The sequence below is a fragment of the Copadichromis virginalis genome, linkage group LG5 (genome assembly GCF_057382275.1).
Source record: "Copadichromis virginalis isolate Kocher_CV1m ecotype Utaka linkage group LG5, C_Virginalis_male_GT1.1, whole genome shotgun sequence".
NCBI classification, from domain to species: Eukaryota; Metazoa; Chordata; class Actinopteri; order Cichliformes; family Cichlidae; genus Copadichromis; species Copadichromis virginalis.
This window is the reverse complement of record NC_140622.1, coordinates 24489312-24505119: the sequence shown is the minus strand read 5'-3', so window position 1 is coordinate 24505119 and position 15808 is coordinate 24489312. Positions and strand designations below refer to the sequence as shown.

At 39.3% G+C, this 15808-nt stretch overlaps 1 protein-coding gene across 2 annotated transcripts; it reads right to left on the bottom strand.

The window, feature by feature from the left end:
- Positions 1-249: 249 nt before the first annotated feature.
- On the bottom strand, positions 250-9384 carry terf2ip (telomeric repeat binding factor 2, interacting protein). Of its 2 annotated transcripts, none has more exons than XM_085456915.1 (9): positions 9245-9384; positions 6120-6357; positions 5726-5871; positions 5306-5538; positions 3272-3346; positions 2577-3183; positions 2394-2494; positions 1140-1583; positions 250-1004 (listed from the first exon to the last, which is right to left on the bottom strand). In XM_085456915.1, the coding sequence occupies exons 2-9, from the start codon at positions 6347-6349 to the stop codon at positions 783-785; spliced, it is 2058 nt and encodes a 685-aa protein (XP_085313041.1). In that variant the 5' UTR covers positions 6350-6357; positions 9245-9384; the 3' UTR covers positions 250-782. The 2 variants fall into 2 exon arrangements, with proteins under 2 accessions (XP_085313041.1, XP_085313042.1); XM_085456916.1 differs by having other exon boundaries at positions 6120-6354.
- Positions 9385-15808: the final 6424 nt, after the last annotated feature.

The window sequence follows — 15808 nt, the reverse complement described above, 5'->3', positions numbered from 1 at the left end:
TTATTTTAAACATGGGATAAGTTATAAATAATGAGGTCGAAATATGTTTAAAAAAAAGCATTCAGGCTGCTCTGAACTCTCAGTTTTTTTCTATTCTTGGAGTTGGGGTCAGAGACATCCTCATGATATACTGTGATCTGTACTAACACAGCTCTGGTTGTGATAACTGAAGCCTCACGCAGCGGCTGTTCAAATGTTGCATTTGGAGTAAAAGAATAAAAGTATGGAGCTGCAAATGAGCAAAGCAGGTCATTGTGAAATTACTTTATTCAAACTAGTCACAGAGAACATCATATCACCAATACCAGATTAAACTGCAGTTCTTTTATTCTGAGCAATATGATCTGCTGCTAAAGTTAAAAAAAACAAACCATACATTTAAAAATGGCACTCGTGTGTTCTTGGGTGGTGTTTAAATATTTATTATACAGTTTAATGGAAGTAAACATAGTAAAAGTAACATTAAAAACACAAAAGATGTGTTTTTAATAAACGCATCTTATTTAAACAGATTTTCTTTCTAAAATGCTTCAAAATTGTGTTTTTAAAGAGAAATAAAAGTCACGGCAAATCTTTTATGCAACTTCTGAATAAAAGTTTACATTTAGTCGAGTAGGAGCTGTACTGAACAACCAGTTTACACGAGTTTGTCTGTTGCGGGTGACAACCGAGAAACAGAAGTGAGAATTTAAGCTCAATTGGTATCAACTAACCAGTTCAGTCTTTGCACAGTGTAAGTGCAGATAGTAATAGATGACATTATGTCTTATATCTATCTTTTGTCATCCCTCCACCTCGAGAAACACGATTCTCTTGGCCACCATCTCCTCGCCGTATTTCTCCTGCAGCCGTTGGATGCTGATAGGCTCAGCCGAGAGCAAAAGTCTGTCGTCACAGCGATTCCAAAACGGTCCCGAAATGGAGGGGGGATTCAAGAGCAGGTCTTTTGCAGCAGAAAAGTCTCCGCTGGTCTTAAGTAAAGCTTTGGTCACACTAATTAAGTCCTACAAAAAAAACAGCAAAGGATAAAAATGACTTAACACAGAGAAAGCTGCAAGTTCCACAGTTAACCCCTTTATATCTGAATAAGCAAAATAAAGGTTGAAAGAATATAATGGAGAAGAAAAACAACACCTCACCTTATCTGTCTGGTTCATGAGGTCTCTGATTCGCAGCTTGTCCTCCTCTAACAGGTCCTGAGTCAGAGAAAGTGCAGCATCTTTGTTCACTGTTGGCTGTGGTTCTGAAGGAGCTGCTGGACGGTCACCGCTGACAGACTGAGAGTCGTCTTCCTGAGGTTCACTGTCGAATATGAACAGGTGGGCCTTGGAGGTTGTACCGACAGCCTCGGACACTACAGGCTCAGCAGCTGGAGGCAGGCAGCTTTTCTCAGCTGCACAGTTGTTACTAGTGGCCTGGGCCTGTTCCACATTACTCAGAGGGGTCTCAGTGGGTCCAGGTTTAGTGCAGGACTGTTTGGAAGCGGGATCTGGAGTTGTGTCTGCAGGCGGAGGATGAAGGGAGGTCGATGTAGCTGCTGTTTGTGCAGGGTTTTGGAGATCTGGAGCTTCGAGATCATCAGACTATGAGATACAAATGTAACTGTGTTAAAGAACATATATAACACAGAAAAGTATTATAAAACACTGAAAAACAATGATGAAATACTTGGATTACATCATGTACAAAGTCGAGCTACATGTAAAGCAAGAAACAACACAGTGTAGCAGATGTTGGGAGTACAGTTAAATGAAAACAGGAACTTTCATGTGTGTAAAAGAAGCAGCAGAAGCTTTTGTGGTCAATAACCAGCAAAGAATCTAGAAATTCTCTTCTATGGCTTCATGCTTTAAATCAGAACTATCATGTGGGGCCTGTGGTTCTCTGACATCCCACTATTTATAGAAAAGTATTTTACTACAATTACAATCTGTTAAAATTTTCAAATGGAATGCTTCTATTGTCACAACTCCTATGCAATTTCAATTTAATTTGATTAATAGTAAAGACCCTACAATAATATATAGGATCAGAGGATACAATCAGAGGATCCCCTATTTTCAAGCATTTTGGCAACTGTGGGAAGGAAAAACTCCCTTTTTACAGCAAGGAAACTGGCAGCATGAGGCTCAGGGAGGAGCAGCCATCTGCTGCGACTGATTGGTGATGAGTGGAGGGAGACAGGACAAAAGACCTGCTGTTTGTTAAAAAAAAAAATGAACAAAGCTAGAAAAAACATTAATACTGAATGTTACATTTTTAGGTCGCAGGTCCATGAAGCCCAACAGGAGACACCAGCACTCCCAGTCAAACTGGGAATCAAGAGTGGGAACTGTTGCATGCTGAGGCACTGAGTGGTGATTTTACAAAGTGTATCAAAACCAGCATCCTACCTCACTGTCATCTTCAAACTCCTTCGTTGCCAATTCAAGAATCCCCAACTTTCTCTTCTCTTTCTTCTTTTCTCCTTTCTGAGGCACTGGATTGGTTTCATCTGAAAACCACAAAAAGTATAAAAAGTGTAAAAAGAAGGGTTGTCAAAAGAATGAAAACGGCTCTTTGTTTTCATGACATACCTGCTTGTATTGTTTTAGATATGGCTGCGGGTGTACTCTGCTCCTCGTCACTCTCTGCCGCTGCTCTCGGAGTTTTTCCTCTGGCTTTCTTGGGAGCCGGCTGGTCTGTGGTCGTATCTTGTTGAAGAGCAGACTTAGTTTTTTTCAGGGGCTGGGGAGATGATGTGGTTCGCACTGCTTGGGTTGATGATGACCTCAGTTTTTTGCCATACAGTTCAAGCTCAAGCTGCCTGCGAGTTGTTCGACGCAACGGTTGTTCCAGCACCGGGGAGGCCTTCTGCTTCTCGTTTGTCTTTTCTGATGAGGAACATTTGGGCGTGGGCTTAGGCTGAGCTGGTGTGGAGTCATCCCCTGACAAACTTTGTTTTTGTGGGGAGACAGGCTGAGGTTCACCTGTTTCTGCGTCTGTGGTCTCTGCTGTTAGCAGTTGGGTCTCTGCCTGTAGGTCCGCACAAGGCGCTGCAGTTTGAAAGGCCTGAGATACTTCAGCTTCTAGAGTTTCTGATTGTTTGCTTTCAGTTTGTTGTTTATCTGTTTTCTGACTCACATGTTGCTCTTGGTCTACATTTTCTGGTGTGCTTCCTGTTTGTACTAACTGGACATCCATCTGTGGAGACACCCATTTCAGGTTATGTCTTTACAGCAACTATAACCTCATACAGCACCCTTACAGCATACAAGCAGTGAGTTCCCACCTGTGTTAGGTCTGTTTCTGAAACATCTTCTTCACATGAAGATTTCTGAGCATCTGTCTCTTGATGCTCTTCCACCTAGAGGCAGACAGAGGAAATGAAAAGCTTCAGCATTAAAGTCTATTAAAAAAGTGACTGCCAGCAGCCTGAATTTGGTTGTCTGATTTTATTTAACCCACTGCTGCCACCCAGTGGCAACTCTTCACCCTACACCTGGTAGAAATGTTCCAGATTTTTATTAAAGCTTCAAGAAGTTTAGGAGGTAGCTTGTGACCTATTTTACTACACGTGACAGATTTTTTTTCCCCTTTTCTTCTTCTTTTTTTTTTTTTACAATAAAGGTGTTTTAGTAAAATGAACAACAGGATTCTAATGTAAACGCAGGTAAGACGGTTTAAGTATGCTGCTGAAACCAGCAGTAGACACACTGTAAAGTTCACAAATGGGATGTGTTCGAGGAGTAGAATTTGCATTTTATGTTAATCGAAGTGGATAAAAAACAATCAATAATATCTCATATAGAACAATAAATATAACAACATATTCCAGCGGTCCCCAACCCCCGGGCCACAGACTGGTTTAGGCTCATGTGTGAAATTTATGGTTTTCAGGGTTTTTATCATTATTCTTTATTGTTTTTATCGTTAACTCAGTTTCCCTGGGTCTTCTCCCGTGTGTTATGAATAAATCTTCTTTTTGTTTTTTTGGTACCAGGTTTATTTTGTTGTATTTATCCGCGACACCTTAAAGGCTGGTCTGTGAAAATATCGTCCGACATAAACCAGTCCGTGACGCAAAAAAGGTTGGGGACTGCTGATACAGTGTATACTATAATATACAATATTCAAACCACAAACATGCTACAGAAGAATTCCCTCATTTTGGAACGAGCTGCTCAGTTTGTCGGGGCTGACCTTTCTCCTGTTCACAGACGCCCAGCTCAGTCTCACCTTTACTCATATTCATGTTTCTGACTGCATCCACATGGTGCTGTGTAAGACTTTAAACAATCATCCAAAGGATTAAAAATTTAGAATTTTCTTATCTGGTACATCTCCTCCTGCTGTACAGTCGTAATGTAGATTCTAATATCATTTTGCCTGTCAGTCGTGTAATGTTAGTGGATGCTGTTGTCACTGCTGTGATGTAAATATGTTGATATTTTGGATAAAAATAACAAACTTTGTTCAAATGGAACAACACTGGTTTAAAAACAGTTTCCTTACTTTTACTTAGCGTCTCTACGTGGGTTCTTTTACTCATAAAGCTACTTTCTGCTGCGTCCTTTTTCGCAAGGATTGCCACAGTTGGTAGCGCTGCATGTTTTCACTGGCTGCCTTTCCTGATACAACTCCAAAGGGATTTGTGTCTCCTCCCAGGATCAAACTGGGACTCTTTCACATGTTAGGTTTTTAAATCTCTAAATGGTCTGCTACCTGTTTGTCTGATTTGTTGAAGCCCCATGTCCCCGTTCGTTCGCTTCAGTCAGCTGAGCAGCTGTTGCTTTCAGTCCCTAAGTCCCGGCTGAAACTTAGAGGAGACCGAGCGTTCTCTATTGCGGCTCTGATGCTTTGGAATAATCTTCCTCTCTATATTAGCTACATCAGTGCCAGTTTTTAAGTCCAGATTAAAAACCTATTTTTATTCCCTGGCTTTTAACTCTGTGGGCAACTGACATTTTTATTCATTTTATTGCTATGTTTGGTTTTTCCTATTGTATTACTATATTTATATTTGTATTGTACAGCACTTTGGTCTACCAGGTGTGTTTTTAAAGTGCTATATAAAACGATGATGATTAGGCAAACGTGTAAGCCATCACAGTATGGAGCCACTTTGTCTTTCTGTCTCTGTCACTTACTAAATACTGTTTTAATTTTATGATGTCGTGGAAATAGTCTGTGTATTTAAAGTCAAACTTTACTTTGAAAATTCTAACTAAAAAAACAAAGCAACAGTGGAAACAGACTAACATATGACAAAAAACACAACTAAAAATAACAAAATCGTAACGACAACATCCAGATAGTTAATCACCTCTGTCTTTTCTTCTGCTGTCTTACTGTCTTCTGGCTTTTCCGCCTCCACGGCGGCTGTCTGTTTCTTAGCCAGTTGTGCTTTGTAGCGGTGTTTCATCGACTGCCAGGTGTGTGCGGTCACATGCTGTTTCTCCATCTCTTGCCAAAGCCGGTTTCCCCCAGTCTCCGTCTTGTGCTTGCTGACATAATTTAAAATGGCAGCATCTTCTTCAGTAGTGTAGGCACTTCTGCCTAGTTATAAAAGATTGTAGACATAATGTAGAAAACAGAAGCAGATTAAACTATTCACCAGATTTACACACATTTCTAATTGTAACTTGTAAACAATTCAAGTAATAATAAAAAAATGTAATCTGTAAAGTGCAGACGTGTTAGAACACAATCCTTCAGACATGGAAAGTCTGGGGTTTAGTCGTACCTCCTGTGGCTTGAGACGAACTGTTTTTGCTGTTGTTGAGTCTAGCAGAATGTCTTTGGACCTTTTCAGGATTTAGCCTGTAGTCCTCTAAATTCAACTGTTCATTCTTCTCAACACAGTCATAAATATACTGGGTGGACACGTACCTGAAAAGTAAACAAGGGATATAAGTAGATAATAAGACTTCCAGGTATGCTCCAGTGCTGCTGTTGTGTGTGTGGGATTCATAAGATATGAATCATAAATGGGTTGAATAAATTTATCACCACCACCAAACTAAACTGAAGAAGCATTTTCTTTTTTATCATCTTCTTATTGACTGAAAAGAAAAATCGCATTTCTTTAAATGTAAACACCTGCCGATATTAACATGAATTCTCAGTTCAGCACGTACCAGTGTGCAGTGGATTCAGGAATGACACTTCTGTCCTCAGGATCAGTCAGCAGTATTGCTCCTGGTTGCTGGACGTTGCACAACATTCCTCCTCCAGCTGAAACGAGCGGCTGGAGTTTGCGTTTGATGGGACCAGGTCGCAAGAAGAAATTCATCGGTTCACCCTCCACAGTCATGAAGAGAACTGGAGAGAAGGCAGGCTGGGCCACAACTTGTCTTTTGGATGGCATCTCACCTGCTGGAAGAGATTCAATAACAGCCAGTACTATAAATGAGCTACATGGATGTGATGAGTGTGAAATTCTGGACAAACAGCAACTTACATTTTCTGTATATTTTAGTTTTCGGGTTTTTTTTGTTGCTGTTGTTATTAATTTCCTCTTTTGCCAGGAGGAAAAAAAGTCAGATTATTATAAAATGATTTGTTAATTTTTTAGACTTGTCAAGTCTTCCATGTCTTTATCACACACAACAAATAGAGTTCATGGCCAAAGGTAAATATCTTATTTAAAATTGGTCAATACTGGCAGTATATCGATGCATCACTATTCTGTTAACAGTTACACAATTTGTGATCATTTATTTTGTCAACTAGGCAACTTTTATTGTCAACACATATAAATCATCTACCTAATGAATGTCAAAATTTTTAAAAATGTTTTATTCTTACAGCAATGACTCAGTTTCAGGACTATCTCATGCAATCATGTCTTTTACTAGATACCGAAAAAAACCAAAAAAGTAGTTAAGTGTGTTTCACAAAGAGAGGAGCTTGACACTGCAAGTTCAAATTAAGTGTTAAGTTCAGATATCGTGGGTCACACTGGACTTAATTTAAAAGTCAAGCCGAAAAGTTAATATCAATCGTTATATCTAATTTCTAAAGTCTTACATTAATTGGGCCATTTGTGGCTCTCATTGCAACCAAGATGTTTCTATTTTTTTAATTCTATTTATTTATTTGTATTTAATTTTTTGAGCTAAAATTAAAAAATAACTATGCTTGTTTTATATACAAAGGTTTCGTGTGTACAGTATTTGCCCACTTTCTCTTTCGTTATTAAAAGGCTGCCCACCATAGCCTTTTGAGGTGGTGGTAATTATCACTACTAAAAGCCTCTTTTCCATCCAGCTATCTTCCTTCAATTTCAAATTCTTGAAAGAGTAGTTGTCATCAACTGTTTATTTGAAGGGTTGCAGTCAAGATTCAGAAAATCTTAACAGTACAGAAACGGCACTAGTGAAGGTTGTGAATGATCTTCTTATGGCTTATGTCAGTGGATTCATCTCTGTGCTTGTTCTGCTAGACCTCAGTGCAGCATTCGACACTGCTGATCACAATATTTTACTACAAAATGTAGGTATGAAAAAACTGCACTGCAGAAATTTAAATCATATCTATCTGATAGATGGACAGTTAGTGAGGATCATTACTGTTTACATTATACATCCCTTAGGTAACATTATTAGAAAAGACTTTCTTACATGACTACTTACATTTATTTTAATGCATTATTGTAATGGTAGATGATACCCTGCTTTAATTATTCATGAAACCACATTATACAAATCTACTAGAAAAAAAGTACAGGCATGTCTTAAAGACACCAAGGCCTGGTTTCAATCCAGATCACTACAACAGTTGCAGGTAACCACTAATTTCCTGCTTTTAAATTCAGACAAAACTGAGCTTTATTGTACTCTTCCCTAAAAATCTTAGGAACATGGTGTCCAACCAGATACTTACTCTGGGTGGCACTATTTTAGCCTCCAGTAACACCGAGAGGAACCTGGGCATCATTTTTGATTAGGATATGCCCTTTAATGCATGCAGTAAACAAATATGTAGGACTGCTTTTTTTCATCTGTGCATTAGCTCTAAAATTAGAAACATCATGTCACTGAGTGATGCTGAAAAGATATTTCATACATTTATTACTTCTTGCCTGGTCTATTGTAATTCATTAATATCTGGTTGATCTAAAAGGTTTACTTAAGGTTCCTAGAGATGGACAAACTGTAAGTAAAATTAATACTGAAATAGCCCTTAGCAGGACGTGTTCTGTGTGTGTCCTGCCGTCTCTCCAGCCTTTGTGCCACCTTTCTGTGCAGCAGATTCTCCTCAGTAATTAAGCTAGAGTACTTAAAGTCCGACTTGTACACTTATGTGTGTATTTACTACACTTCAGATCAGTAGAGCGGTATGGTGTGTTTTTGCATTATTTAACCATTTTAACTTACTCTATTTGGACCAACTTTCAGGTTTTGTTATGATCATTGTTTTTGGAAGGTGTCAGCAACTTGTCCATGTCACCTTTCAGTTTAATTATTGAAAAAAAAAAAAACAACGATTTTATTGCCTCATTCTTTCCTTTTTTGTCACTTACCCCAAATCCCCTGGACATTTAGGCGGGCGTAACGCTAACTATAACAAAGGAGTGGTGTACCCATCATAATGTAAGGCACATCTCCAACAGTAGATGGTGGCAAATCAGATCTATATACGTTAATTTTAAGACTTCATACTACATTACTTTACTTATCTATTGTCTGTTATGAGTTGTATACTTGTATATTTTATGTAATCTGCCTACGGATTTAAATGAACCGTTTTGCTTATTTGTATAATTTCCAACATCCATTGTTCGTGCTGAATTTTCTTTCTAAGCTATTTAAAGGTTTACGGTGTTCAAGCTTGGTTGAAGCAACTTTAAAATGATTATTTTGTGAGATGGTTGTTTGTTTTATTGATTTAAGTGGGTTCTTGGTATAGTAAATATACATCAACATTATTTTTGCGTTTATGTTTATATTTTTTGTTGTAGTTTACAATATAAAACGGTCACTTAAATTCACTGTGAGGTCGTTGTGGCTGATTTTCTTATAAGGGAATATTATATAAAAGAAAATCAACCGGAAACTATGCAAAGCTGGACAGATTCATCCAGTGTGAAAATATGAGGCACAGAAAACGCTACGTGTACCGCTCAGACACGTTTTTCAGGCTCACATGAACAGCAGGGAGGAGGTGTGTAACATCGCTAGCCCGTCAAATGGCAAACTGTAAAAAAAGCAATCGCCTAAATAAATGTCATCTTAGATTAGAAATAATGTTTTAAACTTACCGTGCACTTTGCCTTCTTCCTAGCTAGTCTTTCCCGCCCCAGAAAAACAACAAAGCTCACTTCCGGGTCTTTTTCTTCCTTGTTGAATTGTTAGAGGTTAGAGGCTCCGTATCGCCCCCACTGGTCGCATCCATATTATGCGATAAAGGAAAAGTATGTAAAGAAGTAAAAGTAAGTAAAGATCTTGTGAAAATCCTCATTTATAAGTAAGGAAAGGAAAATATACATGTTGTTGTGAAATAATACTTAAAATATCATAATGATACTGAAAATTATACTCCTATAATTATAGTGGCAAAAGTAGAAGGTCAAGAATAAAAAGTAAACAACAACAATAATAATAGCTTTATTTGTACAACACTTTTCAAAATATGGAGTTACAAAGCCAGACTCAACAACATTAAAGCTAAGTATACACATTACACCATACAGACTAATAATCAACCCCAGGATCACACATTCATTCCAACACTTCCATACAGGCAAATACATATAAACTATGGCCTAAAATAAATGGGAATGAGTAAATGAGGCTGTTCCAAGGTTTAGGGTTACAACCTCAAAAGTGTGATTGCCTCTGGTTTAAAGTAAGACAGTGGGAACTTGATGATATTGTCTGAAAAGCCAGCTGCAGTCATATGGTCTCACTGGCTTTCAGTGTTGGGACTAACGCGTTATTAAGTAACGCGTTACAGTAACTACGTTATTATTGTGGTAACGAGCACGGTAACTAGTTATTATGCCAAAACCAGGAACGCGTTACTCGTTACTGGGATTTAGATAGGCTCGTTATTCGTTACTTGTGTGGTGGCTATCGCGGAGCTTCCACAGATTCAATAATATTAGCAAGTGGTGGAAGCCAGCAAGTGGATGAAGAAAAAGGGAGGCAGGAGGAGAGACCCGAAGCGGCCGCTGGTCCGAGAGTGTCAGGTGAACTGAACTTCAGGTAAGAAGTTATAACCTGCAGTCCATCTGGGTCAGATATGAACCAAGTTTAGGTGGAGTTTATTTTAGTTATGCTGACTTTTTCGTACTGCGTGCTAGCTAGCATGACGGAGTTTCTATACAGCTGGGTGGGTGCTATGATACTGATGTTGAACTTTATTTTGTTCATAAGGTTAATTATTAGAGTTGCCAACCGTCCCGTAAAAAACGGAATCGTCTCGTATTCAGAGAAAATATTAAGCGTTTCGTATTGAGGTGAAAAGGAACAGTTTGTCCCGGACTTCAGCTACAATGAAAAAGACACAAAGCTGGAGTTATTCTGTGTTTACGCCGCACAGCTGCCTCTTCTTCTCTCATCCTCTCACCCTCCCTCTCCTGTTTCTACTTCAATCATGAAACTGATCAATGATCAGCTGATCGGCTTTTCTCTCTTGTTTGTTTATCGCCCACTTTGCGCCAGAAAGAGGAAACCAGCGGATGTCGCGGTAAACAACAGCAGCACTTTTAAGCTTGATCAGCTGTTGTTAGAATTTATTTAATATTAATTTCTAGTATCAGCTGATGTTTGCTGGAGCCACAGCTGTAAACCTGCTGGTTATGATATTGGTTTGGTTATGTGATGAGAGGGAAACATGAAGATGAAACCAGGAGATGTCCTTACTGAATCATCAGAGCTGAACAGGTGATGGAGAAACAGGTTTACCTTTTAGTTAACATGAATGAGTTGAAGGGAAGTTATGAACTGTTTCTGAGAGACTAATAACACCAGGATCCTTTTCTAAGCAGCTGACAGCTGGTAACTGTGCAGGGGCGGGTCTAGCAAAGTGTTGCCAGGGGTCCATGTAGGGCATTAAAAGGGAAAGGGGGGGCACAAAGAAATACTTTCTTATTCTCATTTAAAATGTCTCACTTTTAAAAAAAATAATTATCTGAGTCTTGCAACAAACAATTGATAGATTGATACATATATACCATCAGAACAGTGTACATCACTGTCACAACAGTGTTTATTTTCATTCAAAGGCTTTATGATTTTTCCTATAATGGTGGGCCGGTCTCTAGTCAAAATGCCCAGGACGATTTTTTTGTCCCAGTCCAGCCCTGTATGCAGCTCATCTTCAGTCTGGTGTTACCTACATCTTCCTATTCAGAAGGCAGAATTTCCGAGTTCTGAGTACAAGCACCACGACTGCAGTTTTCGTGTTTGATGTAAAAAGCAGGCTAGGATAGAATCAGGTGTGGGATTTCTCTTGTGGAAATGTGCACATTATTTTTTCCTTTCTATTGGTAGGTGGCACAGTGCACTTGTGGCAAGTAAGCAAGCTAGAAGACCGGCAATCTTGCTGGGTATCCAGTTACGGAAGCAACACATTAACAAGAGAATTCTGAGTAAAACCAAAGTTACTTTCCCTAGTAACTAGTTACTCTGAAAGTAACGAGTAACTTGAAGTAATTGAGTTACTTTTGATAGAAGTAACTAGTAATGTAACTAAGTTACTAATTTAAAGTAACTTACCCAACACTGCTGGCTTTACAGTCCATGTAGTGCTTCATATGTTTATAACAGAATTTTGATTCTGAATTTCACCGGGAGACAGTGAAGTAAAGCAAGAATAGGTGTGATTTGTTAGCTTCTATTTGTATTGTGCTGCTGCATTCTGGAGATGGGCTATGGAGGGTTCAGAGATCTACAGTATTTAACTGCATTTTTTCAGTAAATGTGTGGACTTTACAAATGAAAAAGAATGGTTTATCTGCCATTAGCTTTTCAGTAGAACTGCCATGGCTTTGAGTTACTGTCATATGAAATAGAAAGTTTTCACAAAAAGTGCAGCCCATGATTCAGCAGCTTGTACAACCACCTTTAGCAGCAATAACTTGACTAATAATTTTCCGTTTCACTTTATTTGGCTCTCACATTATTGTGGAGGAATTCTGGCCCACGCTTCATAGAAATAGTTTGCAAACTGAGGTTTGCAAACTATTTCAAACCGGCTGAGGTCTGGACTTTAGCTGACCTATTGCAACACATTGATCATTTTCGCTTTCAGCTGTTTTGTTGCAGATTCACTGCTGTGCTTGAGATCACAGTTTTATTGCGCAACCCAGTTTTATCTAAGTTTCATCTGTTGGACAGATGGCCTCACATTTAACTCTAGAATGTGAGTTAAAACAAGCCCAAAACAAGATTTGTGCTTGTTTTGTGGCTGCAAAACAAGCCCAAATCTTCACCACTCCACCACTGTGCCTCACAGTTGGTTTGAGGTGTCTGTGCTGATATGCTGATTTAGGATTTCTCAAAATGTGGTGTTGTGCATTAAAAAATCGCCGCTCTGGTCTCATCTGTCAGCGAGGTTGCAAGGTTGGTTGTTTTACCACTTTAATATCCACACAGTTACATAACTAACTAACTAACTAACTAACTAACTAACTAACTATAAATATGAAAATATAAGGTTTACATTTGTTTTATATATGTTTATTTCTCCAAACTTAAGCTCAACAATGAGCAAAAGTTAAAAACTGAATCGTCCTTTCAGTTTGTGAAAATATTTAGTCAAACCAGGGTTGGGACCACAGAGACCTAAACTGATGAGGATCATATGTTTACAGCAGAGAAATTTCATCACTGTAAAACTCATAAACCCTGTCAGCTGAGTGGGAGATTTTTGACCAGTCAATTGACCCCCTTGAGGCAGCTCTTGACAAGTAAAATATAAATCTCCTGCACCGGTTTCACCACCTTATTCCAAAACTGCACAAAGCAATAAAATTATTAAACTAAACCTGACGTATAAAAAACTCTTCTTAGTGCTATTGTGGGAACACAAGTAACGCTTGTTTTCTGCTAAAGCTAAAGATGTGTCATGTTTGATTTCAGGCACGAGGTTTTTTTGCTGTGTAGTCTGGAAAAGTTCACCACAAGTTGAACCACAGAAGTTTTCCACATCCTTCAATTTTTGCAAGTCATGCAACTTAATAAACTTCCCATATTGCCTCATATATATATATATATTTGTCAACAATTTTTCCAGTTTTTATTGAAAATTATGCCGTCTAATGTCTCATTGCACTCTGAAATGAAAGCATAGTACAAATAAGCAATTAACTTAAAAAAGAAATCATGGACTCAATTTATAGACCAAAATGTATTCTAAAGTTTTGACTCATCTAAGTAGCCACCTTTGGCAGATGTAACAGCTGAAGAGCTTCTTTCTGCAGTAGAAATCAAATATTCTTCAGAAAGTTCTTCCCATATCTGTTACAGAAGGTCTCATAAATGTGCAGCACGTGTCGGTTGCTTTGCTTTCACTCTTCTGTCCAGTTCATCCTAAACCAGCTCGATGGCGTTTAAGTTTAAGTGCTGGCCGCTCCCTGTTTTCAAGCTTCCCATCTTGTTCTTTTTTCCTGAGGTAGTTCTGGCATAGCTTGGACTCGTGTTTTAGGTCATTATGTTGCAACGGGATGAACCCCTGACTGCTAGACGCATACCAGAGGGTATTGCATGGCACTGAAGAATGCTGTTTGGTTCAGGGTGCCTCTCACTCTCTATAAGTCACCGACCCTGGATCCAGCAAACCAGCCCCAGACCATCACACTTCCTCCCTCATGTTTGACAGTTGATGCCACACAATGTCCCTTCGCCTACTTGATGGTGTACAAGGATCCTGTGTGATGAACCGAAGATTTCAAATTTCGATTCATTAGTCCATAATATCTTCTTCCAGTCTTCAGTTGGATGGCACTGTTTCATGACGTCTTAGCAATGGCCTTTTTGCTGCAACTCGTCCTGTCAAAGCTGCAGCTTGAAGTCTTCTGTTCACAGTTGAACCTGAGACTTGCTTACTACAACCACTATTAAGCTGTGCTTGAAGCTGTTGTCCTGTGAGGCACCTATCATGCAAGCTGTTAACTCTCAGAAACTTGTCCTCTGATTCATTTGTGGCTTTTGGGTCTGGCAGACCTCTTCCTGTCAGAGTTTGCCCCAGTTTTCCGAGTGCCCTTTGATGGTAAAGGAAACTGTACTCACTGACATCTTGACTTTCTTTGCAATTTCTCTGTAGGAAAGAACTACATTTTTAAGTGTTATGATGGTCTGTCTCTCTTTCGTTGTTAATTGCTTTTTTCTCGCCATTTTTGTAGCACACCACTTTCTGCAGTACAATACTGTTTAACTGATGCTCACTGGGGTATGGTACCACAGTGTGTCCCAACACTGCCTTTATGCAGACAGAGGGGGTTGTAAGTAATCCAGAAAAGTTGGAACATCTATAGGAATTACTAGTACCAGCTCTCAAGGCTCCCCCTTTGTGAGTGTGGACGCTTCATCTCTTTGCTCTTTAAATGCTTTGCTTCTTTTATTGATTTTTATTGATTTTTATGCTGATTTTTTCCCTTTTTTCCGTATGAGCTTACCTGCGATAGCTTCTGGACACTTATAGATCATTAGGACTAAAGTGTTCTTAACAGAAACAGCAACATTTTTATAGTTACCTTATCCTCAGCGCTCCGTGTGTCTGTGGCCTAGACACAGCTGAAGCCTGATTACAGCGTCTGGGCACCGAGCAGCCTCAATAGCCTGGAAAGGTGCTAACCGCTAGGCTAACTAGCAACAAGATGCCTTCCCTCTCCACAGATGACTACCACAGCCTCCTGCAGAAGATTGCAGTACTGGAGACAAAAATTCATCGCTTAGAAGTAAACGTGGAGGTAAATGGACTGTGTGGAAATGAAACAACCTTGCCTTTGATTCAAAACAATGGCGATGAGCAAGCTAGTACACAGCTAAGGAGCACAGATAACATGACCAAGAAAGTAGACTTTGTGCACTATTATAAATCCTCAAGCGATAATCCCCCCTTGGACTGTCTTGGTGCAAAACCAAGACATAAATCATGTCTCCTGGAAGGGGGAGGATGTATCACAGGCAGGGCACAGCGAGCTGAAATCTCTGAAACCGACTGGCCTTCACTTCCTACGAGACAGAGAAGCTCTTCTACCCCTGTATACGAGAGGAAACAGGACTGGACAACCGTGAATAGGAAGGTTAACAACAAACCTTCAAAACAACTGAATGTGAAACTGCAGAACAGATTTGCTCCACTATCAAAGGACCCTGGATCTATATCGGACAACCATCCATCTAAAAGTAGCGAAGTAAGGCCCGAAAATCTTTTGAAAAGTAAAAGGCCACAGGGAAAGCTAAAGGCTAGGCCTGAAACTCTGATTGTGGGTGACTCTGCCGTAAAGGATGTACAAAGGATGTGCGGTAAAAACACTAAAGTCCTCTGCTTTCCTAACGATATGGTCAACAACCTGAAGGAGAGAATTCTTCAAATTGCAGATGAATATCCAACTGTGACAAACATTGTTCTGCATACAGGGTCAAACGATGTGTCCAAACAACAGTCGGAGGTTCTGAAACAGGACTTTACTGGATTACTAAATACTGTAAACTCTCTGAATGCAGCTGTATTCATCAGTGGACCTGATTACTGTGTCTGATGTGGGCCTGTCTGATCATTACTGTGTTTTCTTTGAAAGTAAAATCTCAGCCCACACAAATATATCAACAGCAGTGATCACAAAACGGTGTATAACTGAAGACAGTAGTGAGAT

Bases quoted from the DNA above. Each gene is read 5' to 3' on its own strand.
- terf2ip (XM_085456915.1), bottom strand. From the start codon at position 6,349: ATGCCATCCAAAAGACAAGTTGTGGCCCAGCCTGCCTTCTCTCCAGTT. The intron at 3,347-5,305 runs GTGATTAACTAT...GTCTGCCTCTAG, and splicing joins CAGCAGAAGAAAAGACAGAG to GTGGAAGAGCATCAAGAGAC. The intron at 1,005-1,139 runs GTGAGGTGTTGT...TTTTTTTTGTAG, and splicing joins TCATGAACCAGACAGATAAG to GACTTAATTAGTGTGACCAA.